This window comes from Numenius arquata, chromosome 1 (assembly GCF_964106895.1).
Source record: "Numenius arquata chromosome 1, bNumArq3.hap1.1, whole genome shotgun sequence".
NCBI classification, from domain to species: Eukaryota; Metazoa; Chordata; class Aves; order Charadriiformes; family Scolopacidae; genus Numenius; species Numenius arquata.
The window spans coordinates 20,498,665-20,522,548 of NC_133576.1; the positions used below are offsets into that span (position 1 = coordinate 20,498,665).

At 41.3% G+C, this 23,884-nt stretch overlaps 1 protein-coding gene across 1 annotated transcript in view; it reads left to right on the plus strand.

Moving 5' to 3' along the window:
• Nucleotides 1-23,884, plus strand: part of BBX (BBX high mobility group box domain containing) — a 141,998-nt gene that overhangs the window by 82,758 nt on the left and 35,356 nt on the right. The window contains exons 3-8 of the mRNA XM_074159944.1: nt 2,762-2,932; nt 4,477-4,719; nt 10,769-10,967; nt 15,554-15,621; nt 21,239-21,319; nt 23,541-23,621. Coding sequence (XP_074016045.1) covers nt 2,771-2,932; nt 4,477-4,719; nt 10,769-10,967; nt 15,554-15,621; nt 21,239-21,319; nt 23,541-23,621 — 834 coding nt within the window. The 5' untranslated portion in view covers nt 2,762-2,770. The remainder of the gene's footprint in view (nt 1-2,761; nt 2,933-4,476; nt 4,720-10,768; nt 10,968-15,553; nt 15,622-21,238; nt 21,320-23,540; nt 23,622-23,884) is intronic.

A 23,884-nucleotide genomic window follows, 5' to 3' on the forward strand; every position in this document is an offset into this window, starting at 1 on the left:
GAGCTGAGTGGTAGTAAAGAGAGATAATGTACTGAGAGCCCCTTTGAGACTTGCAAGGTGCCTGCTGACTCGGGTCTGTGCTGCCTTGCCAAGCTCAGCTTGGAGCACAGGCAGGGTCTCGGGGGTGATGGAGAACACGTGTAAAGTACACTGTGGGATCACTTAAGTCCTGTGAAGTTTTCTCTTGCTCACCTTTCGAAGGGTAGCAGGGCAGAGAGGTGCCAGCTGAAGGCAATGCTGTTGTTGAAATAGCACTGAGACTTCAGCTGAGCTTTGTAAAAGAGGATCACGGCGCACTCTTCAAACATTTAGTTTCCCACTACCATGGTAGAAGGCTACCAGTAATGCTCATCTTAGTTAGGACTGACTAGGCAGAAACTGTATGATTAGCTTGCCTAGGTAAGTCGGTGGTAAGGGCTGGAGTAGCTGACTCCCTGCTATACTTGTAGCACATTTATCCTGCTCAGAAATAGGCCACATACTACAGTAATAGGCAGATCTCTATCATTTAACAAATTCTGAGACTGGGCAGATCTCTGCTACCCACAGGAGCTGAAGTTCCTGCTCGAACAGTAACTCAGCTACTTTGTCCATTTGTGTTGGAAAATACCCCAAACAAAAGCAAATGGTGTTTCAACACTTTTGTAAGAGAGACAGGTGGGGAGCACGGTGCCATGTGGTACATAGTGGAGGTGATGGTGGGACAGAAGCAATGTCAAACTTGCATTTCACGATACTGGATTGTGGCTTGAGTTTCTACATTTTAATGTTCTTTTAAAACCAAAGTTGTTTGTTTCTGTGTATTTGGAGCCACTTTGCAAGTCATGGACAAAGATTTAGGTGAAATGGTGCATGATTATGTGCCATTTAATACTTGCTGAAAAGACAGTTTATTGAAAATGATAAGAGGAGCAGGTGCTGTAAAATCAAAGTTTAAATATGCTCCAAGTAGAAGTAGCATGACGGGGACAGCAAAGCGTGGAGCTTAACGGCAAGCTGCTGTGAAGTTACAAGGGATCTGGTAGGGGCCAGGTACTGCAGATGAGTGGGGAGGAACTAACAAATTCTAATACACATGCAGGAAAATGCCATTTTTAAATGTAGGTTAAAATTTCTGAACCTGCTTCCTTCAGAGTTCAGTTGTTTTCTCCAGCAAGTAGCGTCTGGAGGTCCTTCAGCTTTCTGTGCTGTTGAGATCTATCGGAGAAGCAGCTGCTTATGCACATTTCTGGTGCAAACAAGGGCGTACTGCCAGAATGCCAGAAAGTTAACCAGCAAGAAACACACATGGAAGAGATCAGCAAAAAAAAAAAAATTAGTGATTGCTAAATCTGTGGCATATGTAGGAGCATAGCTGGAGCTGTATGGGCTGTAGCTGCTGAACACCGCTGTATGAGATGGTTCTGGGGAGGCATTTGCCCTGATGGTGGCACCAGGGATAAAGCAACTGGTGTTAAGTGCAGTTGTCACAGCTTTCCCTTCTGGTGCTGTAGGCTGAAACATTAGTGCTCTAGCAGGCATCTTCCAGAAAGCAGCATCCTAAAATGCAATGTGGCCTTGCCGTTACAAGGCTTGACCTCTTTTCATGCCCTTCTCCCAAGAGTGAACAACTGAGCTTCTGGCTTTGCCTGTGGGACCAGGACTTAGCCCAACTGCTTTGTCCTGCTGGTGAGAAGTCCCTGTGAGACTTCATTAATTTTTGTTGGCTTTATAAAGACCTAGCTGGCTAACCACTCTCTGGTTTCAGTTTGTTTTGATGTTTGCATTGATTTTTTGGAAAGCCAGCCATGCTCCTGTCAGGATTATCCATTGACATTACACAGTGTAAACAGAAGGCTACAAGGGACCAGACTGTGCTGGCAGTGCTTGCTTCCTTGTGGGCTTTGGTACTCAGATGTGGTGTGCTGATTTTATTTATTTATGTTATTTATTGATGTTATTTATGCGCCCCTTACTCGTGTAGCAGATCTTTAAGCCACTCCTTAAATTGGTAGTTAACATCTGTTAAGCATATATTTTTACTGAGCAGTAGTTCTGAGGTATTTTTTAGATGAGAACGCACACACAGAAGATAGGCGTGTTAGTATATATTATTTACCTTCTGTGTGCATTTGGCTCAGGGGATGGTTTGTTTTGTTTGCTCTGCGGGGGCTTTGGTTGATGAGTACTTTGGAAGTGTCAGGGTAACTACTTCTGGTTGTTTGCTTCAAATTCATATATTAAAATTCGCTTCTCTTAGGCAGGGAGACAAATTTCCCTATTGCACCTCTTAATGGCACTTGGGAAATCCTAGCTCATGGTGTCATGGGGTTCTGCATCAACATTGCTATATGTAAGTGCATGATTAATAGATGAGTGGCTGGTGATATGTTCCACTGTTAAAGAGGGCAAAATATGAAAAACTGCAGTAGACACAGGTGTGGGAGAGCTTTGGAAGTCTCTCACTCACTTGACTAGTGTGAGGGCTTTTCTGCTATCTTTCAGGCAGGAGCACATTCAAGAGCTGGACTGGCTAGTGTCCTTGCTTCGCGCTCTTAAATTGTGTGTTGTTGGTTAATCTGGCATTAGGTAGAAATGTTAAGATTGGAAAAGATATGTATATGCTGTTGTTGATAAAACAAATCTCTATCTAATATCTTGCCAGAAACTTCTGAAAGTCTTGCATTAGTGCCCCATATATCTGTCACTGGTTTGTTTAAATATGATGGTCATTTCTTTCTAAGGGTTTGTTGTGAACTTAATGACTGTTTTTGCATGACAGGTCACAGTAATGAAAGGCAGTAGTAGGAATAAGGATCATTCGACAGAAGGAGAAGGAACTGGGAAGCGACCAAAAAGAAAGTGTCTTCAGTGGCATCCCCTGCTTGCCAAGAAAATCCTTGACTTCTCTGAAGAGGAGGAGGAAGAAGAAGAAGAGGAAGATATTGATAAGGTAGACTTCATTGGATGCTTTGACCATAGAAGGTTAATGGTGGGTCGGATTCTCGCTAGGTATGTTTTTGTTTTGTTTGCTTCTAGATATTCTTTTTTGTGAACAAACACAGCCAATTAAAAGAAGTGATGCTGTGCCCATAAGGCTGTAAAGGCAAGTAGCAAAGAACACAAAAAAAGTGAATTGTCAATCATGCTTTTAAAATCTTGGACAAAACTATCTTCTTTTAGAATTAGACTGGAAAAAATGTAACTGGCTTGTTTTAATAACGAATTGTACATCTTGATCTTGATTGCTCAAGGTGGGTTTTTGACATGGCTTTTTTTCTTGTTTGTTTTGGACATAAAGTTAGCCTGTGCTTGTTATCTGCTGCTAGTGGCTCTGAGATCATATCGAGCTAATAGTTGTTTTTCTATATTAAAGATTAAAAAAATACAAAGATTAAAAAGGAAAAAAGAAGGAAAAAGCTGCCAATGATTTTTATTGTCTTTGCACGTGAAATTCAACTGGAATAATCTGTCTCTGGTTTGATGCTTGGTATTTTAGTATTGTTCAGTGATGCTGGCCTGTACCCATTTTTTCATAAGGACCCCACAATGTGGCACCTCGCAAATGTACAGTTAGACTCATCCTCTGTAACAAGAAGTAGTAATCTCCATCACGTATGGAGATGTGATGTTTCCATCATGTGGATAATGTTCGTATCTGCATCTCCGTGGTGCCTTCCTAAGTCAGGAAGGGAGAGGTCACTGCTGAGAAGACTGCCTTGAGCCACATACTGATAAGGAAGAGTGACCCTGACAAGGATGAGAAGCAGCAAGGAGGAGCCTGGTACTCTAGACAGTGCTTTCTGTTGACCTTACAGGTCACTTCCACAATGTGGTATAAAGTAGTGGTGTTCCGGTTAGGTAGGAGATTGTTTTCTGTCTCATACAGTAATTCCTTTCATTTAGTCAGAACTGGTCTTCTGTGGCATGTCCCCTTGTAGGAATGATACGCTGGCCTATAGGCGGAGAGAGTATATTTTGGCAGTGTGTTCTGTTGAGATTTGCCCTCTGTCTTTGCCTGAGCAGCTGTGCAATGACTGCACTGCAGCACGGCTCACAGGCTGAGTAACAAACAGTAGGAGATGGGGAAACAGCTGTTACCTATGCACTTTCCTTCCTATGCTCTCTGTAGTTGCAAACACGTGGATTGAGGTCCAAGGTAGCTCTGCTCACCTCATCCCACTGAGGTGATTGCTAGTTTGTAGGAGGCAGGTAGGAAGGATCTCCTCCCTCCTAGAGAGGGAGAATGCTCCTCAGATCTGCTCCACTTGCAAGTCAGAGTTTGTCTTGCAGAGAGCATGAATGAACCGTGGACTTGTCAGGTTAGGAGGTTTGATGTAGAACTCCTGGTCTTCTGGATGGAATGGATAGCATTTGGAGGCAGCTGTGTGTAGCCGTGTGCGTCTCCCTTGTTCACACACAGCATACACAGACTCTCAGTCTCTGTGAGAAGTGTGGGTAACTGAGTTTACAGCCCTTCCCTTTCGGTTCTGCTAGGTGCCGCTCCTTGGTGCTGATGGTTTAGAGCAGGATGCTGATGAAACCGAAGACGATGAGTCCTCAGAGCAACGAGCTCGCCGACCAATGAATGCATTTCTCTTGTTCTGCAAACGCCATCGCTCTCTCGTGCGAAAAGAACACCCTCGCCTTGATAACCGTGGCGCAACCAAGATCTTGGCAGATTGGTGGGCTGTTCTAGATCCAAAAGAAAAGCAGAAATACACTGACATGGCCAAGGAAGTACGTACTGTCTGAATAGTATGTATGGGATGTAGAGGGATTTCATTACATGTTTGTCTGTCTTCTGTTTCTCAGTGTATTCAGTGTTTTCTGTGGGGTCTTTCTCTTCCCTGAGCTCCTCAGCTTCCCTGTTGGGATTGTGGTGCCCAGAGCTGCTGCTGTTCTTGCATTGATTCACTTGGTCCTTTGGACCAGAATGAAAAGAAATTGGTCTGGGTACAGAAACTAATCTGGCTGTAGTAGTCATTGGAACAAATATATGCACTTCATGATAGGTATCGCTTGATAATTCCTGCAGTACAAGCATTAACACATGGATAGAGCGTGGCCATTGAAAACAGTAAATTATATGGTTCAGTATCAGTTGACTGTAGTGATACTTCCTTGAGCTGTGCGTTTGCCATCAATCATACAGGTTGCTGTTATAGTACAGGTGGACTGAACCAAAAGCATAGTCAACAAATGTAGTCCCTTTTTACCTTTGATGCTAAAGAATTTTGAATTTACTAGTGTTTCATGAAGTACTCTCCCTATGTAATGCTACAGGTTTCTGATATAGCAGCCTTTGATGAAACAGAGTCCAGTACCTGAATCAGAGAGCAAGACACAGAGTCCTTTAACTGAGAGCAAGGAAAAGAGATTTATCCCCATGTTTCACAAAATTGTACATTATTTTAAAATTTAAATGATGTTTCTTAGGAGATAGCTTTCATGGTCAACAGGCCCCAAGAAGGCTGTGGATATTGCTCATGGAGAGTGAAAGACAAAGCCAGTTACATAGGCTAACAGCATCACCCCAAACCAGATCACTGTAATTACCTGTGTGATGTAGATTGTGGGTAACCACTGAATTAAATCTTAGAAAAAATAATGGAGGGCCAGCAAGAAAGAAGAACATCTCTCTCATTCATCAAGTAATTCTAGTGTACTGCAAGTACAGATAGCTGTGAAACAGTTGGAGAAACGCTATCATCTGTACGTATCCTGTCACCTGAAGTTGTCTGCTGCTGTTAATGTGTGTATATAAGGTCTGGCTGTTCAGAAAAACAAAGTGTTCAGCCTGGTGGGTCCTTTTTGAAGCAGGGTCTGTAGTACCCCTGTAGTCTCCCATCTGTGACAGTGTTGAAATACTTGAGTCTTACCTTTGTCCAACTGTTTCTGATTGGTTCTGCATTCCCACTTAACAAATTAGCGATGCTTCTTGAAATGTGTGGGAAGAGTGCCATTAGGACATCCAGTACAGATACACAGAAAAGATGAAAATTAAGAAATAATTTTTGGTAGAAACAAACCTGATGGGACTGTTTTTCTTAGCCTTTTGTATTGCTGAAGGAAACTCATTCATTAAGAAGGAAAATAATTGCCAAACTTCTGTATGAAGTCAAAGATCTGAAACTATTATTCATATTATTACAGAAATCATTGTTCCTTAGTGATTTATTTGCTTTTGTGGGCATGAAGAACAAATTGCATCTTCAGTGTCAGAGAGAAACAATAAATCTTAAGTAGTTTAGATCATTACGACTAGTTCCAAGAATGTCTAAAGAGACTGAGCGTATAATTTTTATTCTTTAAACAGTTGCATGTTACAACAATAATTAGCAGCTATGATGTGTCATTGAATGTATTTGAGTCTTCACCACCAGGCCTATTCTCTGTGTGTGTGTATGGATCAGTTGTTTCTTTTAACATTCACTTTTATAGTTAGATTTACTGCTGAGACTGTCAAAAAGATGTTAATGTCAAGTCTGGTGCGAACCATTTATTGATGTTTTTCTTTTTCGTAAGGAGAGCTCATTTGAAAGTCAAGAAGGTAAATGCCATTGGAAGGACATAAAATTACCATTGTATTACTAAGAGGTTTAAAATACAGTGGATGGGCTTCCATTACTTAAATGTGGCTTTTCAGTGCCCTTTGACTTCCAGTTTTCACCGCATAGCCTCTAGCTACTGTCCTGGCAGGGCACACATCTCCCAAAGGACCCTGTGTCATATCTCCGATCCCCACATCATGTCTTGTGTACCCTGAGCATCTGAATCACTCTTTCAGGGATACAAACGGGTCTGGCAGAAGTGGTCCCTACTGTAGTGGCTACAACCCCTGTTATTTTACAGTCTTGAGAATGTTTTTACTACTTGAAGCCAGAGTTTACAAATCCAGTTAGCTCAGATCAAGCATCAGGCAAGCAGCTTTCAGTTTCTCACCTGCTTAGTACCAGCGGTTGATACTATCTCAGCAGTGTGGCATATTTACTTAACGCATACCTAGCTATATGGAAGATCCAGGATTTTGGAGAATAGTGAGGTGCCTGAACATTTTGCCAAGTGGAATTATGACAAGTTTTCTATTGGGTTGGACATCTATCTGTGATTCCCACTTAGAGGATAATCAGATGTATGATTCATTTAGGCACTTTTGGAAAATCCCATTATATATCTGTGTGTACCTTGGAGTGCCTTAATTTCCTAGGAAAAACTCGTCCCATGCTCCCTCTGTTTTCAGTCCTGTGGTTTATGGTCTCTTCTAGCAACACCTGCCTTGAAGACCTCATACTGTGCCTGCAGAGCTCAGTGTCAGCTTCTGCTGGTGTTCTCTTTAGGAGCAGGCTTTTTATTTGTATCCTACAGACTTTGTAGATCATCTTAACTTTGAAAGTTCATTACAGAGGATTTAAGCTGATAAATACTCCCAAGTGGAACCACAAGTGTTCCTGCCATTTGTTAGCATTTCCCTTCACTGAGGGAAAAATGAATTCTGGCCACTCATAAATACTCTTCAGCGTTTCAGTTACTACAGTAATAGGAGTAGTGTTCTCCTGTTAACTTTTACAGGGCTTACTGGGAATATTCAGCTGTCTTGGAAAATTTCCAGTGAGATTATTATTCTTGAAGCCTTGCTTCCCTTGCTAGAAAACACTTCATTTTTAAATACATCCTTGCATCGTCAGGATCCAGGCAACTGGGATTGTTTCCTGTAGGGAGCAGCCTGATGAATCCAGGCTGCTGCCATTCGGTGGGCAGAACCGAACACCTCCCCACGAGTGCTCGGCCGGTGGTCTCACAGGTAGCGATAGCCTTGCTATGCCGCTGTTTTGGCAGCTGCCTTGGAGTAGGAGGGAGCAAATGTTCTGGCTTCCTCACTGGAGTCTGGTAAGTTCACTGAGTGACGTACAGACCATAACATATAGCGCGAGCCCTGTGTCCTTCAGGAGTAAAAAATGAAGCATAGTATTTTCTGGGTTTTTTTGAGGGGCGGGTTTTTTGTTACATCTCAGGGATTCATGTGACGTTTAATAGCCAGTTGGTGGGATTTAAGCATCCGTTTGAAGTTAAGCACGTGCTAACTGTTACCCTGAGGTGTAGCTGGTATCCACTTGTGAGCTCCTGTTCCCACCACGCTGGAGAAAGTAAATCTTTTTTTATTTGGTGATGAAAGCAACTCAGGGAGTTGCACTTTTTTAACCTCAGCTCTAAAGTGACACTGGTCCCACTGCGTAACACATCTTTCCCCAGGCGTTCACAAAACAGAAATGATACGTCAGACCAACCCCACAAATGTACCCTGTGCTTTTTTATCTTACCTGGAACTTCTAGACGTGACCCTGCTGGTCTGTCCAAGCCACTTACATAGGAACCAAGGTGGTGTCTTTAAGCTGTTGTTAAGTTGGTTTACTGCACAGCTGGTCAAATGGAGCAAAACAGTAAGCTCCGCTGTTGCCTTTGGCATTTCTCATTCCTGTGTTTAAGTTATTTAAGTTATCTTCTCATGACTGGGCAAGCAGAATCTATCACTTCATCTTAGACCTTGGTTTAATAGTCCCAAAAATCGATACTGAAAGTCTTTCAGAGATTTGGATCAGGCCCCCGTATGCGTTTTATAAAACTACTTCTTGAGCGTGTTTAACTTCTTACATTTTCTTTTTCATTTATCTTGAGTGTTGAAGCTGTGAAAGGGGCCGATGAGCTGTCCTCCCTCAGTTTGCTCTCTCCCCTTCAGAGAGTGCAGTTAATGTTCGCTTCTTGGCTTTGAGAAGGAAAAAATCCATTAATACAGCAGCTCACTTGAATTGCTCTTGTTGGAAACTGATTAAAAGCTTATTGCTGCCTTGTCTCACAAATGGCATGCATTCTGGTTCTCGTTTGATAGGCAGCCTGTCAGCTTGTCAAATTACTCCATAGAATAATTCAATTACTCAGAGCAGCAACGCTGATACGAAGAGCTTATGTACCTCATTGCTACCAATTCTGTGCTTTTCACTCTGCAGGCTGGAAATACAATTTGTGAGTGGGCTGTGTCTTTAACAATGGAAGGCAAAGCTGCTTCTCTCTGTATTTCCTTTCCCCCCTCCCCTTCTCTTGCATCCACCAGGCTATTTTTGTGGTGTACTGAGCTCCCTAACCAAGCTAAGGGAAAGGTGAGAGGTGTCACAGTCCTTAGTTCACAGATTTAAAATGTAGACCCTATTCAGAAAATACAGCATGTATGTGGGTCAGCAGTCCCTGCAGATTTTTATTATTTATAGCCATTTCTATAAATACAGGACTTCACACAGCGGGTTCGCACGGTGCTGTGCTGCTTGTAAACTGAAACGTTTTTATCCTTGCTACAGTCCGGAGGTAGCAAGTGCCAGCTGACAGGTTACAATGGAAATGAAAGTAAGCGATACACATGTGATGGTGGTCCTGCCACAAGGCATGCCGTTTGTTGATCTGGGAAAACCCTGCAGTGACTCCATGAGAGGACAAGACTTTTTCAGTGTTATTTCTACATTTGATACCCAAGGGATTATTCTCTTTTTTTTTTTCCCCCCTCTGCATGCGTTTCTGTGCAGGCATGTGCATGAAACATAGATGCTTCTCTGCCATATCTGGGACTGATGACAGCTGGGGGTGTGGGAACACATGCAATCACAGAAACAACATCCTGCAGCTGCCCTGCCATATAATTCAGAATAAAACCGCTCTTTTGATTGATTGTTGTCACTGAGAGCTACCTAGTGCAGGAGGAGGTATTGGATCCCTTCTCCCTGCGATGAGCAGTGGTACTTACTGGGTAGGCTCCCACAGCAGCCAGTGCTGTACACTCCTATCAGTTGTTAGGCAAACATTTGCAGCTGGAATGCATGGCATGTTCCTCTGATTCGCCCAGTCTCCACTTTGCATAGCAACAATTTAAAATACTGAAATGTGTTCTTTTTATTGCTGTTAACGTTCAAAAATCTTGTTTTGATCCGGTCAGCAAGATATTTGGAAAATGTCACTGTTGCATTTTGTGAATAAAATAGGTCCCTCTCCTTCCCCCTGCCCCCCAGACTGTGTAGAATCCAGGCTTTTTCCCCTGCCCCCCATGTGTAGTCTGGTATGGTTTGTTTTTCTGCCTCATACTAAGAATATGGCAAACAACTGCGATGTGTGCTGCATGCTCAAGGCCAAAGAAAGTTTTAAAGGCTCACAGTTTATTTTATGCAGCCATACAGCATGGTACATTTTGGAAGGAACGCTGGGATGATGTATCAGAAGTTACTGAAAATGAGATTACACTGGTAGTGGTTTATTTTCAGTGCCTGGTTTGGGAAAGCATATACTCAAATATTCTAAAATAGGGAACTATTAGAGAAAAATGAGTGCAAGGTAAGGAGCATCATGCTGCGTTTATTGCTAAATGTATGTTTTCATCTCATTCAAGCTATAAAGTAAACACAGATTGTACCTGCAAAAGAACTCAAATAGCTGTCTGTCTTTCCTAGAGACTGAGCGTACAACCAGTGGGGAGCAGTTTGCAGGATCAGAATTTCAGCCTGTGCTGGGTGATAAACCCTGAGGAGAGGAAAGAGAAACCCCGCTTTTTTTAAATACAGCTCTACTTTTCTTAATATTTCTTCTTACTAAATTGTGTTGGTGGTCAGACTCTAAGCATGTGATTAAACTGTTAAAAAAATCAAGATATTTAAGGATTATTTACTGTATTAAATCCTCTTACACACAGTGCACTTTATCTCCCTGTGGATAGTATAATGTCATGACTGGTAATTTTCCTTTTCTTTTCTAGTACAAGGATGCATTTATGAAGGCAAATCCAGGGTACAAGTGGTGCCCCACAACAAACAAACCTGTTAAAACGCAAGCATCCACTGTTACAAACAGGAAAAAACTATGGGCCTTAGCATCAGACACTGCAAAAGATATACCAAGCCCAAGGAAAGTGACAAAAAGTGAAGAAATGCCACAGCTTAACTTCGGGATGGCAGGTGAGATTGAACTGCGATAATAGTTTCCTTTACTGTACATGGTACTGTAGTGCAAAGAACTTTATTTCAGTTAAATTAGTTAAACCTCTGCATAACAACTGTGTCAAAATTTTCCTTAGTTTTGCTTTCAAGACTCAGGTTCCAGATGTGTGACATCATAACCCATACCCCAATTGAGGTGTGGATTTGATTGATTTTTAATTCCGGTTTATCTGCTGTTAAAATACTTCATTTTCTAGTAAAAAAAGAAAATGCGATTATGTGCATTCTTTTTCTTAGAGCGCTGTACTATGATTAGTAATTTGCTGTTTACAAAAATAATTTATGTGTGTCTGAAGTTGGAGATGTCAACATTCTTGGTGATGAATGTACTGCTGGAGCTAACTTTTTGTATTTAAATCAAGAGAATGGTAATTTAGTTTCACTTAAAATATGCTCTTTTGCCCATTATACCTTGTAGGAGAGGATTCTAACCTTTTAAACACTTTAAAAAAAAAATAAAAAAAATCAATCTGTGAATAAGTGTAGGTGGAGTGCCTGAACTGGTGAAAGGCAGATAATCTCACTGCTCGCTCATCCACAAATAGCAGAACTGTTGCAATCATGACCTTGAAATACAGAGACATTAAATACTGGCATCTTAAGAACCTAACAGTCAAGGTGGAAAAGAATTCCCCCCCCACACCTTTTTTTTTCCTTTCTTTTTTTTTTTTTTTCAGTTTAAAGTTTCTAATTTTATAAATACTGATGTATTTGAAACTTTGTCCTATCCTACCTAGCTTGACAAGTGTGTGGCAGATAGGACTTTTCTGCCTAGAGACATCATGCACTGGAGAGTGGAAAATGGTTTTATGGAACAAGTATAAAAGGATAAAAAGACATGTATACCTTTTTGCCAATATAGTGGTATGAAAATTCCTGTAATGAAATTCCTCTGGCTATGAAGGAACTGTGAAATGTGATCAAAAGAAAGTTTTTTGTGCTACATAGGATATGTGGGAGACCAGTTCTAAAAATCGCAAGCCCCTTCATCCCTTTCTGCTTTTGCTATCAAGAGGAGTAACTTCTATGCTCCTTACAGATCTATTGACTTAACACAAGGAACAAGTAATAGGTCTTGGTCTACCTTTCTGCCATACCCCACTGCTCCTGCTGGACTATTCAAATGTGGAGTTTCTGAGTACAGAGAGATCTTCAATTTACACCTGTCAGAGTAGAGGACAGAGAACTTGAGATTTAATTAGAAATCTAATTTCTAATTCTAGACTTAATCTAGAAATCTAATCTAATCCATTGTTTAATCTACAGAGCGATTCATTTCTGAAGGAAGGCTCTTTTGTGCTACATGGGATTTAATTTTTTTAATTATAGTTTATTTTACTGCTGACTGAGTCAGTGAACATTATAATTCATAGGGGTCTCACTCCAGTCCTCATGCCAACGAAACCTGACTATTTCTTGAGTATAACAATAGCTCATAAAATAACAACAGCTTCTGACAGAGATGTTAGCGGCATCCAAATCGTGACAAGTCTGCCACGCCAAATGGATTACTGTTTTGTCAACTATGTACCAGTTCACACTAAATGTGTTTTGTTATGTTCTTCTCTTCTTGACTTCATGTGATAGTTCAGTTCAACTTTGTTCTGTCCAGCACAACCTCTTTTAAAATCCAGGCTTTATACTAGCCAATGAACTAAAGTGTAGGTGAACCACCTCAGAAACACTTTTACCTTTGAAATGCCACTGACTGTCTTGCATCTTCAAAGCAGATAGCTTCTTTAGGACAGGGGTTATATGATTCCGGAATCATCCCAGGAAATCTGTTTTACTTGTTGGTGGTAGTTAATCCTGTCTTGATTGCTTTTTACATACTATATTTCATTTTGGAAAATGTAATATATGGAGAGTAAGATCTCCCTTTCTTCCTTTAAGTCCCACACAATCCATATCTCTCCTTCATTTTTGGTGTTCCAGCAATAACCACCCCACTTATAAACCTGTGGTGTTGACCTGTCATTGTGTCAAGAGTCTGAGGTGGCACCAGCATTGGTCTTCTGACCTGCAGACCCACCTGCAGTGGTATTCTTGCTCATCCAGCCTGCAAGTTGTAAATTGAGCATGTTGTTCTCATGACATGGCTCACCTGTGATCTGTTGTAGTGCACAGGGCGCAGAGACAACTGCCGTTCACAGGTGAACGTGACCATTACAGCATCTACCCTCACAGCTAAAGAGCTAAGTGGGCAACAACTTTGCTATACCAATGGGCAGGATTCACAGTACTTTCACATTTCTGCGTCAGAAGAAAACTGTCTGAGCCAAAAAGCTTTTTAATGAAGCAAAGGGTGGAAAAAAGACAGTTCCTTGAGTAGGCATATCTTGATAGCAATGCAATTTTTGTTTTTTAGAAAGAAGCTTAATTCTGCACTCAGGTAAAAGTTAGTCAAAACTGGTACCTGCTGGCTGCCTTCCTGTGTAGTTCTTCCTCAGTTCGCTCTTTTCTCTGACTGAAAAAATGTGATGATGAACAAGCCAACCTTCCAAGTGTCTAACCAGACCAATACTAATGAAGTATGTCATTCCCAAATAGTGAGATGGTTTTAAGTTCCTTCAATATTAAAAGCTGTTGAGAAAGTCACAAATCGCCTCCCATTCTGCAAGTCAAATATCTGTGCTGTTTTCCCACTACTGTTGATTTAACTGTAAATTGCTTTAAAATAACACTTAAAAGCCTTAATTCTTTATACCAATAGGTTCTTAGTGCCATAAGAGAAACATTGTGCTGAGAAGGCACTATAAACATATGGCAGTGTTTGCATATGTACATTTTTGTCTTGCCTTGGATAAGTTATTTTGTAATTTGAAACCTTAGTGGAAGGATTTTTGTTTTTATGATGATCAGACATCTAAGCACCAGCCCTCTGCTACAGCTGCAGCATAAGTATTCAAGGTCTTCAAGCACCAAATTAAACTTCTGCTTTCCACTTAGCTCTCATTTTTTTTTCTTCCTCTTAATTTTTATATTTAAATAAACAGTCTAAGTATTTGCTTACTTAGGGAAAAGGCAGTCCTATCCTTGTCCTGTTATGTTTAAGCTACTTATTTGAAGGGCAGAAAGCTGAGACCGTCAAGAAGATACTTAGAATTCCGACTTTTAGAGCCAAAAGCTAGGTGTTTTCCAGTTGGCCAAAACTGAGGAGGGGGAAGAAGATCCACAGGTAACTCAAGTGAAGCACAAGAGAGCGGCGAGAAGCCATCAGCGTGCTGTGGGCCTAAAACAGTGCTTTACTGCAATGTGTCAGATACAGGTTTAGCCCATGTCAGCTAAAAAGCTCAACAAATTCCTCAGCCCTGCTCATGAGTGGGAATGGGCCAGGGGATTTCCCAGTGGGCATTTTGGATGTAGCTATTCTGCGTCCAAATTTTGCATAACAAAATGGGTAATTGTACCAGTTGACCTCCATTCCAGGGAATGGTCCTGGGCATGTGTAATTATTGTTGTAGAGAGAGATTGTGTATAGTTTAGTGAAAGGAAATTGGAAAATGCGAGTGCACGCTTAGTGAAACCTAGGGAAGGGTCTTTGGTGTCTCATCATTACTGAAGTTGGCATCTCAGAAATACAGCAAGGATAATGCTTCCCGTTCTCTCACGTTGTGGTTGTCATTTGAGAGATTTGGGCCACAGACTGTCTCCCTCTCTATCCATGACATTCTCTTAAATCAGGCCCCTGCGTTGCTTCTTAGGCACTCCCCCAAAGTCAGGCAATTAGACTTCATAATGATGAAGAGCAACCACTGTTCTGAGTGGAAAAGCCATTCCATGAGTAATGCAGTCCCAGTGTTTGTTGCTTTCACTACTTCTTGTGATTTTCTGAGTTCCTGAGGTGCGGGAAAGCTGGAGGCGAGAAGCTGTCAGCTTCAAATACTTGGAGAAAGAACATTTATATCTCTATCTTACTTTCCTCAATTATATATTTTATTGGCAGGGCAATAAGTAGGCAGGCAGCTTGCCTGGCCAGTGCCTGTGCTGTTCTGGCACAGAGGATTAAGCGCTTCATGCTTCAGAGCTGTCAGTCTGGTACTTTTCACCAGTAAATGCAGCTCTAAATTAAAGCTAAATGAAAATAGAGATTTTGCTTCAGAGCTTGATTATGTCATTTTGTTCCATCTTTTTACTTGTTCAGCGGCTAAGGAAGGGAACCACTCCCTCAGTAGGAGCATCCACTGAGTTATAAACTCATGTGATATTAGAGTATCTTTGTGTATATTTATGTATGAGATCATTACAGTTGCTGTTTTAAAGATACCCATCTCTGTAGTACATAAAACCTTTGGCAGTAAAATTGTAAATCCACGCAATGGGGTGTTAAGCACACAAATCCAATTAAATCCTTCAAACAGCTTTGAAAGCCTCTCCCAGAGGGTACAAAAATGGTTATTTGTGATTCTCTTGAACTGCCTTTTATGGCAGCTTGCTTAGAGTGTCTGTGACAAGTAGTCTTCTGGGGGTTTAACACTGCAAATGGTAGGTTCTTTAAACAAGCAAATGAATAAACTTAAGACTTGGATTTACTCTTTTAACAGATCCTACACAAATGGGAGGCCTGAGTATGCTGCTTCTAGCAGGGGAACATGCCCTGACTGCACAAGAGGTAAGGAACTCTCTTCTCTCCCTTACCATGTGTCCTCAGTTTAATGAGAGCTCTGAATTTGACCTGTGGGAAATGAAATTTAAGCTACATCTGGGGTAACCTCAGGTGGGACTGAAGTGTGAGTCCTGTGATAAGAGCCTTGTATCACAACTGTGAACGTAGAGGTTGGGCCCAGTTTTTATATCGGTTCAATATTAACTCTGCTGACTGAATATTTGATCAGACCAGGCAAGTCTGCCCCCTGAGAGGATATTGTCACAGGTAGAAGGGTTGAAATACAGTGACTGTGTTAACAAATGGGTGGATTGCAAGGTTTTTTGGGCAAGGATTTCATATGCTTGTGCAATGCTTCACACAACTGTGGCCTGGGCACTAATAAAAAAAGTGAGGAGGGTTTCTTTTCTCTTTTTTTTTTCGTTGTTATTGGGAGGCAAAGCAATAATTAGCTATCTATATGTGATACCCCAAATGCAAAATGTGTACTGCATTTGAGATGGATTGCTCCTGTACTGCCAAGACTGAGCCAAGATTCCTCAACGCTTTACACACCAGTTTGAGTGGTGAAAGTCTTTGTGCAGATGTGGGTACTGGCTTTCTGTGCTGCAGCATAAAAAATAAGAAACACTAGGGTAAGGTTGACAGAGAAGTGAAAAGAAGCTGGTTATTTTGTCCTAAAATGAGAATATCCTGTAGTTTTCAAACTTTTAATCTCTCAGCTTGGAGTTTAAAAATTGTTTTTACTATGGTTTCATGTTTAAATGAGAGGGGAAAGGTGTACTGTAGTCACAGATACTCAGTTCCATTAAGACGGGTTTTTGCTATGACCTAGTGAGTTGTGCCAGAAATTAGCCCATACTTACTAACGAGTTACCTATTTTAATTGCCATGCACTATCTGAGAAGCATGTAAGTGTCAGAGTACTTTCCCAGGGAACAAAACTACACATCTTCTCTCATTCTTTCAGAGGGTCCCCTTTGTAAAATACATCCTCCAGAATAATCTGGGTGCTTGGTGTTCTCAGAGTGACCCAGATGGATGAATTTCAGTCCTCCTAACTGCGCATAAGCAGGAACTAAGTCTCCAGCTGTGTTTCTGTGTACTGGGAAACTTCCTCAGTTTCTTTGCATGGCAGCCCTGGTGTGTCTTCCATTTTTATGGAGCAAATATTTCTTAGGCTTGTGTTTCCCCAAACGCAATAAAGATCCTAAGGTTATTTAGGCTTGGATAATTGAACAACATGTCTGGCTTCCCATTCTCGGGCATGTGGACAGAGGAGACATCAGATGTTCATCTTCGCATGCCTGTGAGACAACTGATGGTTGGATTTCCATGCTTATGTTTGAAAGCTGTTTCACACTTAAACCAGTGTTTGGGAGGTTAGCAGAACAGGCTAGGAGGTGGTTTGACAGGCTCAGTAAGAAGCTCCAGAAATCATTGTAGAATTGGTAAGCTGCTTTCATCTTCAGCGGAGGGGGCTTAGTTGTGTTGTGTTAGAGCTGGTATTGACGTGGGAGAGAATTTGGTGTACTAAGGTGACTGCTGAGGTATTTTCAGTGAAGAGGTTCAGAAGTTGCTTAACTATGGAAAATATAGGTGTTGTTTTCATATGCATGTAAGTATATAAATATATGTTGTATATCTAAAAGCCTGGCATTTCTTTTTTTTTTTTTTAAAGGGCAGATGCAGCGTCATTTTTAAAAGAATGTGGTCTTCATTATCATTAAAGTACATGTGTATAGATATAACATACACGCGCATATATATGTTTCTTAAACTGAGGGACTACCAAACATAAGATTACGTGTCAACATGCAGTTTGATTGCTTGTGCATACGTATGATTATGCAGACTTGCATGGCCTTGTAAGCATAGGTCTTGCATACTACTATAATCTGAAAAATTGTTAATACAAAGGAGGGCATCATTGGCATAGCTTGCTCAGAACTTGGGAGAAGATGAGGGAAATTATACTTAGAGGTCTGCTAATCCCACATAAATGTGTTCAACTTGATTTTCTGTCAAGTGTTTGTTAAATGGGTTTATAGGGACTTTTCAAGTTGAGCGTTTAACCTTCACATTGTCAGAAGCCCAGATGTCAGGTCACAAAGTAGACAGGTGCCAGCAGGAGGATGGGAAGAGCGATACTTACAAAGTTGCTCTGAGGATTCAGTCACCACCCCTGTATGTCACCAGTTATGTTCCTGTTGTGGTAGGTTTTTTTCTGTAGACTAGAGAATTTCTCCTCTGGTAACAGAATTCAGTGTCAGTACATGACTGATTTCCAAGCAGGAGCTGGAGTTACTAAGCAGACAGGCAAGAGAAGCTACAGACCTTACCAGCAGTAAAAAACCAACCTGGATATATGCAATGAGTTTCCACCTGGCTTTTGCATCCTTTCATCAGTTACACAAGTCTATGGTGTGTATATGAGCCTATATTGTTGAATACCCGAGCAGAAACGCCAGGCAGGTCTGCTCCAGCTAGTGTCGTCGTGCTAGGCAAAGCCCGGTCCTTGCAGCAGGTTTATTAGCAGAAAGGCTGAAGCTGGGTGAGGAGCGTTCCTTGCTTGCCTGCTCGCTTCCCTCCCTTGCTTGCCAGTCAGGCCCTTTCCTTGCCTTACAGCAGCACCTAGTGGCCTGTCTGTAGGTTACTGCCCAGAAATCCCGGAATTTGTAGTGTAGTCCAAAACCTGGCTCTCTTACCAGTTTCCCCCTTTGCGGCTGCCCAGCACATCAGGGAGGCATTAAAGCCTCACATCAGTCGGTGCAGAAGGTGAGGCAGGGGCTGCCCCTCACCTTTGTTCAGCGTGATCTGTTTTAGAGCCGGTTACAGTCACCTGCAGGAAAAGGGAGGCTACGGAGGCGTTATTCCTTCTCTTCGAGGACAAAAGATTACAGAAGTGAAAAATCACTTCTGAAAATTCACTTCCTTTCACAGAAGTGAAAAATCTCTCGTTGCCCCTAAGGGTAAGATGAGAGGAGGAAAGGAGAAATGAGGAGATGTTGTGGATGTTTTATTATGGCTGGAAATGAGACATATGCAATGGCACTATCTGTGCATCCATTTCTTCCAGTAATTATTTTTATGCTTTGATCAGATTCAGCCTGGCGGAGGTTAGAAGTCCTGGAGATAATAACTTTCCCACAAGTCAGGAGTATGTGGGGAGCACCAGAGTAGAAGAAACCAGCTCAAATTAGTGCTTCTGTCAAGCAAAGGCAGCAACATTAACTTTTTAAAGATAACAGAAACTTCTAGGAAGAGTGTAGTTGTTCTAACCACAAAACCGTCTCTTGAGTTACTGGGCACCAGCGAACTGTCTTTTACACACAAAGCTGCAGGAATCTGGGCTTCACACCTTCTATGGCTTATGTTTCCTGCACCACACAGTGAACAGGCTGTGCCTGGTCCCCAGCACGTGGCCTCGGAGGCAGCGAGATGGCTCGTCCTCCTCTCTGCCTGCCCGGGGAGCAAGTGCCTTGCAGCCCTTGTGTAGCCCCTTATAGCCCCCCGCAGGAGGGCTTTTCCCCTCCAGCATGGTGCTCCTGGGGTGGTGCAGGTCAATAGCTCCCAACTCAGAGCTGCTCTGTGCCGTGCCAGCTGTTGACACATTCATGTGGACATGTCCCTAGATAGGTAAAGGAAGCTGTGAAGCCACGGTCTCCGTTACAGTGAGTGGGCAGGGTTCAGCATGCGTGGCCCTGCAGCACCAGCCTCGGGCAGCTGAGAGGTTTCACACGGCTTCCTCGTTCGCATCACTTCTCCTAAGCAAAATAGTCCCCTTTGCTACAGCAGGTTGTATAGGCTCAGCTTGCAAACAGACTGCTTCAATAGACACCACAAACAAAGCTACATAAGTCAAACTGCAGAAGATTTGAGTTGTATGGGGAACCAAATTTGGTTATTCCTGGGAGAATCCCACAGGTGAAGTGGCCTGAAATAACCAAATGAGACATACAAGCAGCATCCTTATATATTGCACACCAGTGCAAAGACTAAGACCCTCAGAGACAGGTCACTCAGCAGGAGCAAGATGGCTCTGCATCCCTGGTGCAATCCACACCACTGCTGAGGCACAGACATCTTAAACAGATCGTACAGAAACATGAGGAAAGCAGTAATAAACATTACATCAGTGAAAACAGTAACACAAACCATTGAAAAAACAAGACAGGCATTAAAAATACATTCTTTGTAACCCTTAGGGTTGCTATACTCCCATAGTACACTGATGAAACATCCTGCTTGGTGTTTAATAAATACAATGAAAGCGTAGATCACAGGAGGCACTGTTACTGCTTGGTTTTATGGCAGCAAGAAATAAGTTTGACTGTGTACGTAAGCAAATTGTGTGGTGTAGTTCCCCTTGGCTGTGGGTTGCTGCACTTGGATTTAGCGTTTTCGGGGGAGTATGGGTAGCAGATTCCTGAAACGGAATGCCAGTGGTGCTGTTGCAGTGCTTAAGCATCTGGGACAAAGAGGAGCAGGAGCAGCAGTACAAACCGCATGTGCGGTAGACCTGCTTATGCTGTGGTGCTTTGTGCTCACCGGCAACAGATGCAGTTGCTAGCTAAATCTCACGTGTGCATTCACTAATAAATGCTGTTGACTTACTCGTTTTCATAATAAATAAGAGAAGAAACACATTTGCATCAAGATGTTTTAAATAAACTGAAATTTCATGGAAAAAAATTGAAACAGGAAAAAATTTCCATCCTGTTGCTTCCCTAAAATCCCACAAAGCCTCCTTCCTTTCTTCTGTTTCCTGTAAGCCATGTTACATACTTTATTTTATACTAACAGTACCTTATGCTTCTGGGAGTTACGCTTGTAAATCTTCTATGCTCAAATGTGACATTTAATGAATGTATCATATTTGATACAATTCCTTTACAGAATGGTGCTTGATTAACACATTTCTTGCTAATAAGAATAGTACAGCTAAGCTCTGTGTTAATTTGAATAAGTCTGTTGGTTTGGAACAGGCATTTCTTTGTATTTTTGATTTCAGAAATGATGACTCTTTCTTGCGCTGTTTCTCATAAGCACCCCTAAATGGATGTTTAGGTACATTATTTGAGCAATTTTAGGCTTGTGGTACCCTTAAGTACTTATTTGCATGCTGTCAGGTGATTGGGGATTATTTTTCTAATAAGTATTTCTGTCACTTAGCAACCTTCAGTGACTTGCAAATTTATTTTTTTCAGCTTCTAAGTAATCTTCCTGTTCAGAATGGTAGTACAAATTACAAATATAGCAGTGTTGATAACATCATCAGTACAAGGTAGTTGTGTGTGTAGCCCAGTATCACCAGTTTAGTATTCTGTTGTGTAAAACTCTTTTGCAAAGTTGGAATTACAAAAGAAAAAAAAAATTCTGGTATTTTTGCGGTCTTTCTTCTTAGGTGATTTTCAAAAGCATTAAAATGGGTGCTGAACTATGTTTTCACCTATAAATTTGATTTAACCTGCCGGGGCTGTGAAACATTAGATGTTGTGAAACATTCTTCTCTTAAACATTAGTTCTTGTTACTGCTGCCTGGTATTTTGTTTTGCTCCCTGTTGTTCTTAGCTTCAAAAAAGCACCTTTGAGGGCTTACTCTGCACACTCCTTGTTTCAGATTTCCTCGAGTACTTGCCAGTCTGATGCAACTAATTCTACGGAAACCTGTCAGAAGTCATCATTGTTTCAGTTTGCAGAGGTGAGTTTCTTTAAAAAGGGTTGTCTTCCCTAGCGTTTTCCTTTTAAGAAGCATCTGATGTTCAGCTCAAAGAGAAATCAGAAATCTTTGACTAAAGTTCACGCCTTCATTTGTTTCTTCTTTTTGGGTTTATGGTACTGGATTATTTAGCAGGTAGATAGGTCAGACTGGAAGTGCATGAGAGTGTGTTAGGAACATGGTGGAAACCCTACTGCAATAATGAAACTGTGGTTTAAGACGCAGTTTAGAGATGTTATTCCTGCATTTAAACTAGAGTCTTACTAACTAAAGTTTTAACATGTATATTTGGATGTTACATTATGTCCTTTATCTATTGTGGCTGCTTTAGTCGTTGACTCCATCAAAAATAACTGTAGTTCTGGAATTTCCAAAATTTTCTTCTGTTCTATAACCACCAAACATCTCTATGCAGCTATGCTTTAGTTTTGCACTGTACAACATTTCCATCAATGTATCTCCAGTTATTGCTAGAAGTGCAACTGTGGTGCTTTGCTGGTTTTTGTTTGTTTGTTTATTTTAAAGTATACACTGTTTCATCCATGTTTTAATGGATTTCATTGACATAACTAACATGAGAAGAATGAGGTTGCAAAGAGTCCTGGTCCTCTGCAAGCATCACTTGCTTGTTTATATCTTTCCAGCCTTTTTGAAATTATCATAATCAAGTGAGATGTAAGTATTTAGCTATATAAATATTAATTGTACAGGACTCCTAGTTTTTATTATGTGTTTTCACACCAACTGTGAATCTGACTTCCATGTCTGTAATACTCATTGCTGTGTGCACCTTCATACTCCTCCATAAATGTCATCACTTACAGAGCAGATACATTGCAATCCTAGCTCACAGAAAATGGGAAATTTTATGTTTTGGTTTTTTGTTTGTTTGTTTTAACATCAACCCACAAGACCTTGAGTTCCAACTTAAGATCTGAGGCTTTCAAAATGTGTTAGAAATAAAGCACTGATCCTTAATTTGTGATTAAAGGTAATGGCCACAGTGAAGTACATAACCTGTAATTAGGCTCTTAAACAACCTGCTGGCTTTTCTTGTTAGGAAGAGGAAATGCCTAGTGTGCCAGCAATACTTGAAAGCTTCTTAAAATTGGTTAATTCCAGTATCAGTTATGGTAGTTCTATGGTAATAATTTGTTTTCCATCTTGCAGTATTTCTAAGATGCTTTTGCGTACTTACACTGTCAGTTGAGCAGCATCATACTTTGTATAGTTCCTCTTGATAACAATCTGTTTCTTCAATTTCACTGTTAAGTCTTTCAAAGAGTAAGACAAATACCAGTTCACGTAATTGTTTCAGTTCCATTTTACAGTGCCTAAGCAGGAGAGTGCTAGAGCCATGTGGTAGTAGGCAGGAATTGTGTTGTGAGCTGCAAGATATGCTCTTGCCCTAAGGGCTTGTGGCCCCTGGCTTTTCCTTACCCCTCAAAGAAGAATTTCAGTGGGTGACAGGAAACAAGCTCATCTGCACCACTAAAACATGTGGGTTAGAAGTAGCTCACTGATGATCAGTATTTAGAAACGCATATTACCTAGTCTTACTTTTCAAGGATGTTAAACAGCCTGTAGTGAGGCTGCACCTAACCAGTGCATGGTAGGTATGTGTGTCAATGGCAAAATAATTCGTACTTGTACGAAGGTCTGACATTTATCAGAGGTGTCATTTGCAACAAAAAAAATTGACACAACAGTATAAAATGCAGTTACCTTAGCATCTGGGATAGATCTGGTATCTCAAAGTGCCTGCACACATTGTGTCCTGGTCCACGCTTACCTTCCTTGCTAAGTAGCAATTTGTACTCTATCAGCACCACCATTCTGCGGTCTCGGGTCTTTCACTGAACTGTGAAATACAATATAGCATTCAGTTTTTGTTGCTAATCCTTTTTTGACATATCAGTGGGCTAATAAAAGCCCTTCAAAAAAGTCTTAGCCTGTTCTTTCCTGCTTCCTAGGAAAGACTTTCCTTGTGAAAAATAATTCAAGATCACCATTTCGCAGATCACCCATTTATGTGTCTCCCGGCAAGCAGATATTGTTCTTTGTACGGGTGTGCTGGGACTCGTTTGCATGCTCTTAGGTACCAGGAGTCTTTCTGTATGATGGATCAGAAATTTAGCATGTTGAAGTTTTGATATTGAAACTGAAGAGTTAGATAACACAAACATAATTGTTTTCCTGACAGATCTCTTCAAGCACATCACAGCCTGGAGTCCCAGGAGCCGTAAAACAAACTGAGGAGTCTGCATTGTTTCAGTTTGCTGAGGTATAACAGCTGAAATATGGTGGGGGAGGATGGGAGGAAGCAAGGAACCAGTAAGGGCTGTCACTGAATGGCTAAGCACCCTGTCTTAGAAGGAATTCCCATCTGTAGATGTTTATCTTCATGACAGCATTGTGTTAAGGAAATTGGAGCGGGGAATAACCAGTGATTAGTCCAGATGTTGACCAGTTCTACCAGCTGTAGAATACACAAAAGATACTGGGCTTGTGAACATTACCTGGCCTTCCATACCAAAGGACCACTGC